This window comes from Cyprinodon variegatus, unplaced genomic scaffold (genome assembly GCF_000732505.1).
Source record: "Cyprinodon variegatus isolate N-32 unplaced genomic scaffold, C_variegatus-1.0 Scaffold1138, whole genome shotgun sequence".
Classification (NCBI taxonomy): Eukaryota; Metazoa; Chordata; class Actinopteri; order Cyprinodontiformes; family Cyprinodontidae; genus Cyprinodon; species Cyprinodon variegatus.
In genome coordinates, this window is record NW_015151591.1 from 137811 (window position 1) to 145687 (window position 7877).

Below are 7877 nucleotides of genomic sequence, written 5' to 3' on the forward strand. Positions count from 1 at the left end.
AGAACCAGGCTCAGTGTGAGCGGCCATCTGCTGAGGCCCACTGGGGTTCAAGGAGACAGAAGCAGAGATACAGAAATATCTACTGAAATAAAGTAGATAATTTAGACTTAGACAGACTTTATTTTCGTTTTGTACACACTGAGTGCATACAAAAAGAAATTTTGTTCAGTACAGCTCTCAAGACATTTCCATTTTTAAAGTGCAGCAGTGATAAAATAATAATGTACCTTTATGTATTTTCCATTCAGAACAGAGGTTGCCTCCTGTTTAAACTCCCACAACAGTTTCAGAAAGTCAAAACCTGACAAAAGTCCTGGAAATCAGTCCTTTAGGAGACCTGTAACCCTGACAGTTTCCTTCCCGTCCCCAGGAGAGACTCTACAAAATGACCAATCCTGAGATATTTATAGAAACGTCTGTGGAGGATTGGAGGATGTTCTATTAGTCTCATATGCTGAAAAGATGGAACAAGGTTTATATCCCCTTAATGACCACTCCTGGGAGACCAGAGAGAGAAACCTCTGTTCCATTTGTCCTTCTTTGAATCAAACATTGCTTTTTTGCTCTCCATACCCAACATTTTCCAAGCTTCACCTCTGACCTCAGGATGGACTCCCAGACTACGAGGTTCCCTGTAGCTGCACAACAACCATCATTCTGCCACCACTTTGCATTACAGAGCAAACCTAAACTGAGCTGCTGCTGCTATATTCTGTATGAAACAGAGGAAAAAGAGGCTTTGCTGTCTTTTGGTTCTCAGGTGAAAAAACCCAAATTGTCACTCCTCTCCCCAAAAGAAAAGTTATCTTTTATCATGTATGTATGTATATGTATGCTATGTAGGTAGTTTCTTTAGTATTACACTAATATTTTAGTGCTTTAAAAATGATTCAACTGTTAACCTTTAATTTAGTTTTTTTTGTTGCTAAATAGAGTATATGTATTTATTTTATGGCAAAGAAGAGGAGTTTATTTGAGCTAGTTTTCCAGAATTTGATTTCTAATCATCTTTACAGTCTTAGCGAAATCATATTTAAACGTTAAATCATTCTGGCTTAAACATGTATATAAATGTATACTTTTAAAAGAGGTATTGAGGCTGGAAGACTGCTTCCTCCAGGTGGTACCTGATCCTTCTGACAATCGCTGTCCTCAGAAAAAAATCAGTCAAGGAGAATCCTGCTTTAACAACAGCAATTTGTAGAGGGAAAAAGTATTCAACCATTTGCTCCAGTTAAATAAACAGAGATAGATGGATTTCACTCAGTCTGTACTTTATTTTTATCTTTGCAAAGAGAGAACAGTTCATCATATTAACCTTTTTGCACGGTAATCAGCCCATTTCTGAACAATGGGAAGTAGTCAGATTCAAAACTAATTACAGACACTTTGGTTAAACAGTAACACGTTATGAATAAACCTGAGAAAGAATCTGGTTTGTTATGGGAAGAAGCTATGGCTTCTCTAAAAACATCCTCACACTGGGGAATTTTGTGGCCTTGCAGGTGAAACAGGCTGAGTAAAAACGTTTATAGTGAATAAATAGGATAAATTTATATATGAAATAAGAGAAATCTAAATGTTCAGACCCTTTACTGTAGTGTCCTGACATTGTGATTTTAACATTTACCCGCTTTTTGGCGCTTTTGGGTTTTCTATTTTTCTGAGCACTTCAGGCTCTGACTTTGGAGCTAATTTGCCTGATTCTTTACTCCCAGAGTCGCTGCAGCTGCTCTAACCGTTTAAACCTTTGAATGCTGACATGAACGCTCACATTTTCTACCCTTCCTTGTTGCGTCATTGTGATGTCAGCCCCAAAAAATATGCCGAAGTATGTGAACGTCCCATGGAATGAATACACTGTCGTGCTTCAACTTTACACATAATAATAATAATAATAATAATAATAATAATAATAATAATAATAATAATAATAATAATAATAATAATAATAATAATAATAATAATAATAATAATAATAATAATAATAATAATGAATTTTATTTGTAACGCACTTTACATTTGAAATGAAATCTCAAAGTGCTACATTTAAAAAAAAAAGAAAATTAAAACAAGGTTAAAAGACCATAACATTAAAAACACAATGATAAATGCACATGTAATGCAAATAACACAGAACTCGAAAAGTAATCATGAATTTAAAAAAATCACTAAATGTTAATTTAGTAAAGTAAAATATTGATTTTTAATTTTTATTTTTAAAATAATTCTAAAAAACAAAACAAAAGAGAATCTAGGTTCACTGTTGACATGAACGTACCTGTCAGCAAGTGACTGAACATTATAGAAAACATCGGTTTTCACTGATTAATGCCTCAGAGTGTCTGTTTTTCTCGTATTTAAATATAGATTTTTTCAAAATGAATTTAATGATTTCCATTGTATAAAATAATTCAAATTTATTTTTAAATTAGTTATTTTCTATTTATTTTACTGGCAGCTGATTGTTTTCTGTCTCTAATGGAAGGCTATGTGGAGCTGGAATAAGAACATATATTCATTTATCTAAAACATCATTTCAACATTAAATATACTATAAAATTATAAAATCCACAATTTAATAATTACATGCCTCATTAAGTAATTTAAAAAAGAAATTTAATAGATAAATAAATAAATTAAAATTCAATCATTTTTATGCATTCTTTCATTTATCTAGAACTTGATTCAGATATTTAATACATATTTAAATAATGTAATCAAAGTTGTATTAAGTTATTAAAAATTAATTTTTGATTATAGATTAAATACACATTCAATATTTGATGTGTATTTAAATATCAAATATTAAACATCGATAAAATTATGAAAAACAAAATAATCAAATATCCCATTTAATAGTTAAATATACACTTATAAATAATGAAATGTTATCTAAGAAGTGCATTTATTCATTTATCCCATACATGATTCAAATACTAGTTTTACCTTAAAGTTAGAAAATGCACAATTAGACAATACTTATCAAGGTGCATTGTGGGAAATTTTGAGTCCACTACTTTTTCATCCACTAGATGTTCGGACAATCATTTAAAATGGCGTGATAACTATATAGTGCCCTATGTAGTGATTAGCACGGATGTTCAGACACAGCTTAGATGAGCAGAATGCTTCGTGAGAGCTCTCCTCGCAAAGCATCATGGGATTTGTTGTGGTGGTGATGAATAACCATGTGTAGAGGAGGAGTTACATGACTACTGGGGAACAAAAAGTAGTGACCATCTGTCCAAAAGGTCAGTTAACTGAGCTCACTATATAGAGGGATAGGGGTTAGGGCGGACGTTCAGACACAGCCTAAGTTTTAGTGTGCAGCAGATTTAGAGGAATTAGCCGACTAGCTGTGGCCTAATCGGGGGGTTATGTGTTTGGCTGTGCAGATGCTGATGGTCCAGACCGTGGTGGCAGATATCAACCGGCAGACCGGAGAGTCTGAGTGTCAGTACTACAAGGACTGCCTGCTGTATTCAGAGGACGGACAGAGGGACGAACTCATCGATCGCTCCAAGTGCCTCAGCTGCCATGGAGAGCTGAAGAACAACAGAGGACTCGTTAGTGCTGCTCTCGTTTCCTTCATCCTTCCCCACCTCATTTCTACCCCTTCATTCACTCAACCTCTCCCCTCAAACTGTGGATCTGTACACTTTTATCATTTCAGTAGTGGAGAATAAAGCTGTTATTCCAAAAAAAAAAAGAAAATAAAAAAACAAACAACTTGAGACCAGTGGATTGTTTTTAATTTTCCTTTTTTGGAATGACTATGACCTGGATGACTGAGAATCTTCACCAGAATAAAGCTGTTATTTTAAGGAACAAACAAGCATAAAATGAACAGAAACCGTGGATTCTATCAGATCTGTTTTTATTCTCCCTTCCTTTGTCCTTTTTTGCAGAAACTCCACGTATTTCTGTTCCAGGATATTTTGGTCATCACCAGGTCGATGTCACTGAACAACCAGCCAGTGAGCTACCAGCTCTGCCGCCAACCCATCCCCATTCAGCAGCTCGACCTGGAGGACATATCGGACGGCGAGATGAGAGTGGGCGGGTCCATCAGAGGGGCCTTCAGCAACAATGAGCGAAGTCAGTGATGCACAGATGTTAGTGGAACCCAACCAATAGCCTGACCCTTAGGCTGACAAGGCCAGACAGACAGAATCAGAATGGTCAATCCAAGTTTGCCCTTTCCAGAAGTAGTTTAGCTCTTTTTTCCAATTCACCATTCCCCTTAGATGCCTAGACAGGGTGGATTTACCATTAGGCAGAACTAGGCAGTAGAGCCCTGCACTCCCGCGGGACCCAACGCAAAGCAGTGCGGTGCTGGACAGATATTGAAAGCTAATTGCGGGTGCGTGCGGGAGGGAGAGCGGAGAGTACGGGAGCGGGTGGGAGCGGTGATAAGCGGCAGTCCCGCGAACTAAAAACGTGTTTTAGTCATACATTATCAGTCTATGTCTATCATATATATACGTCACAATGTGCTGGATATTGCAGCTCGTGCCACCTAACGGGCGTCATGCACTATGTGGTGAAGAATCAGCCAGTAATGTGTTCCAGTGGGTGGTGTGAGTCAGAAAGTAGATACTGGTCTGTGTGAGCAGGTTTCCTATAGACTTCAATGTTGAGGGTTCCATCTCCTTCCATGCTCACTAAACCGCCCAGGAAAGGTAGTTTGTTGTCGTTGGCATCTTCTCTGGTGAACTTGATGTTGGGGTCCACAGCGTTGATGTGTCTTGTAAAAACTTCCACTTCTTTCAGCTGGATTTTGACGAATGTGTCATCCACGTATCTAAACCAGTTGCTTGGTTTAGATACATTGAAAACGTCACCTTTTCAGGGGGAATCGTTAGGATAATTACCATTGATGATGTGTGAGTTTGGTATTAACTGCCTGTTACGCGTCAGAACTGATGTTTTCCACAATAGTTTGTCTAGTTGGGACAGTTCCTCTGTCTGGATATACAGCTATAATCTTCATTCTGTACGTGGCAGAGATTTATATATGAAATGAGAGCGGTTTCCTTCAGTGAGGAACAAAGTGTAATATTTTGATAAGGCTGCAGCCATGGATGCCTCCTCATCTGCTAACATGCATGATGTAAAATAAGATGATGTAGCAGACAGGAGATGAATAAAATGCCTTTTTAACTGTTAATCAAGGCCACTTCCTGTTTGGTAAGCAGCTGCCTTCTGTAACTCTAAGCAACTTCTCTGATCTGAGTAAGATTATAATTTCTATCAGAATCTGTTGTCATGTCTCCTGGTTATTTAATACATATAAGCAATTAAGTGTTATTCAATGAGTTTGTCCGCAGTGATCTATTTTCAGGGAAAACAACCGGAGAGATAGAGCATCAGGGTGCAAAAGCGATCAGAACATGCTGCTAAATATTCCACAGAGTTGCATGGTGGAGGTTACAGGACCACCCAGAAAGGGTTGGGTTATTAGCTGTTTAAATGCCTGTTAGAAGTCACCTTTTCTTTGTTTATACTGCTTAAAATCTTTCTTATTTCAAATGTTTTTATTGATTCATTTTTGTAATTTCTTCTCCACACAGCCAAAAACTTCTTCCGGGTTTCGTACCGCTCAGGAAGCCAGCTGCAGACGCACTGCTTCCAAGCCAGCGACGCCTTCAACAAGCAGCAGTGGATCAACTGCATCCGCCAGGCCAAAGAGGCGGCGGCAGCAGCACCCACAGCAGAGCAGAACCCTCACGGAGGTCAGCGGCTCCATCCGGAACAAGGACGACTGATGGAGCTCAGTCATCACACAGGTCCAAGTCCTGAGAGCGGACATCCAGAAACCAAAGCCCCAGCAAAGATGGAGGAGGTTCTGGAGCTGCAACAGGAGGATGTTTTAAATGGAGGAGAAGATCTCGGTCTGTCGAAGGAGACCACGACGATGATGGAGGAGCAAGTACCAAGCGAGGGGGGGGAGGTTGATTCGAGTGAGAGGAAGGGTTTACCATCAGGAAGGTCATTAACGGGCGGCGAGACGGAGACAAGGCGGGGACCAGAGTCCCCCGCAGACTGGAAGATGGAGGAAGAAGCAGAGACTCCTAGCTCAGCTGACAAAGAGGTTCCTGCTTCTGTTTTGGTTCATCCTGTGAATCCAGAGCAGGAGGAGTCGATGAAAGAGGAGGAACACGGAGGATCTAAGGAGGAGGAAGGGGTGGACACAGGAGGCGGCGAGGAAGCGAGCCACAGATGCTGACAGAGAATGAACAGAATCTGCTGGACTCTGTGAGGACACCACTCAGGCTATCTGAGGAGTATTTTTCTATCAGTATTTATGATTAATCCTAAACGTATTTCCACATTATGTCCCCTTCTAACCCCCATCTGTTTCTGTTAAGATCAACACATTTACTGAATAACTGTAAAAGGCTAAAAATAAAACTCTCCTTGCTCTTATATCCACCTCTGAATGCAGGCTTTGCAGAACCAGCTATGTATGGAGCTAAAAAAGGGACAATAAGCCTTGTAATGTTTTTACTGAAAAATTATTTTGAAACTTACGGAAGCGTAAATGAGACAGTTTATCTCATATTTACAAGATAGGATCTCATAATTATGAGATAAGCTGTCTGATTTTCTCATAATAAACTCATGAGATTTTTGCTCAAATGGAGCAAAAAAGTTTTAAAACAAAAAAGAAAACTGAAACAAAAACAGATTTTAAACTGAAAATAAATGTTTTTTTAGTTTCAGATTATTATTCTTTTGTCAGTTTCAAACTGCTGCGTGTCTGAGGAGGAGGACAGATACTTATTGTTATACTCACAGCATTATAGCAATAAATATTTCAAGGTTGTTGTTTTTTTATTTCTTTTGGGTCCTAAATCAGTTTTTTTCACGTTTCAAAATTTGTTTTCAGTTTTATTGTTTTAAATTTTCTTTGTTTCAGAAATATTCTTTAGTTTTTTTTCCCATTCTCTTTCAAATCTTTTTACAGTTTACAAATGTTTTTTGTTAATTTTAAATTTCACAGCAGTTTCTCCATTCTGTCATTCAGAAAATAAATGTAACTTTATTGAAATTATTGGAACAAAATATTCCTGAAAAGGGTTCAGGTTAGTTGTTTTCACACCTGATCAGGTTGTGATACTATCCTAAGTTAGAGCTGCATTTATATTTAAGCATTTTTTTAGTCAGATTACCATATTTAAAGAGCAGACAGACTGTTTGGTTTAATTTCTGCTTAGTAAACATTTTCTGATCAAAGCTTCAGGTTTTTTCCATCCCAGTAAAGATTGTTACAGACTGACTCTGCTTCCTGGTGCCAAGGCCAGAAATCTCACCAGAGTGCTGCAAAAAAATAAATCTATGTCAAATTTTCTAAGAACAAGAGCATCTTTTCTTGAATTAAGCTGGTAAGTGATACACTCTGCCAATGGAACAGGGCAATTTACATGTAAAATAAGAAAAAACAACTTTAGTCTTTTCTTTTAAGTGCATAATATCTAATTATGTTATTTTATTGTTATTTTAAGAGTAAAAATGCTCATTCCATTGGCAGGTGATGTTATTTACCTGCTCATTAAGGTAAATAAAATCAATTTAACATTTTTACTCATTTTTAGATCATTTTTGCAGCGAGGGAAAGGAAAGAAGAGTGAACCGGTTACCGGGCGGTCATCGGCACCCAAACCGATAATCCTGGAGGTCTGAGAGCAAAAATGTCTGATAAATGTGATGATACTTTCAGATGGAACATTATTTATACCTAAAACTAATATGTTCACCGTGATTTAATGAATTTAGCTTTAATCAGTAAAAAGATAAAAACAATAATTTTTGTCTGGGAGCGGCCATTTTTACCCAAATACAGTAGCCCCTCCCTCCTGCCATCTTCCAGC

The 7877-nt window shown here is 37.7% G+C and overlaps 1 protein-coding gene across 2 annotated transcripts in view; it reads left to right on the forward strand.

Annotated features, from left to right (window-relative positions):
• The window catches only part of arhgef3 (Rho guanine nucleotide exchange factor 3), a 41069-nt gene extending 33860 nt beyond the window's left edge, over positions 1 to 7209 (forward strand). The window contains exons 9-11 of one of the 2 annotated variants that reach the window (XM_015400717.1): positions 3399 to 3569; positions 3912 to 4101; positions 5577 to 6963. In XM_015400717.1, coding sequence (XP_015256203.1) covers positions 3399 to 3569; positions 3912 to 4101; positions 5577 to 6232 — 1017 coding nt within the window. In that variant the 3' untranslated portion in view covers positions 6233 to 6963. Of the gene's footprint in view, positions 1 to 3398; positions 3570 to 3911; positions 4102 to 5576 lie in introns of both variants that reach the window. The other variant, XM_015400719.1, reaches the window with a different exon arrangement.
• The last annotated feature ends 668 nt before the right edge of the window (positions 7210 to 7877 follow it).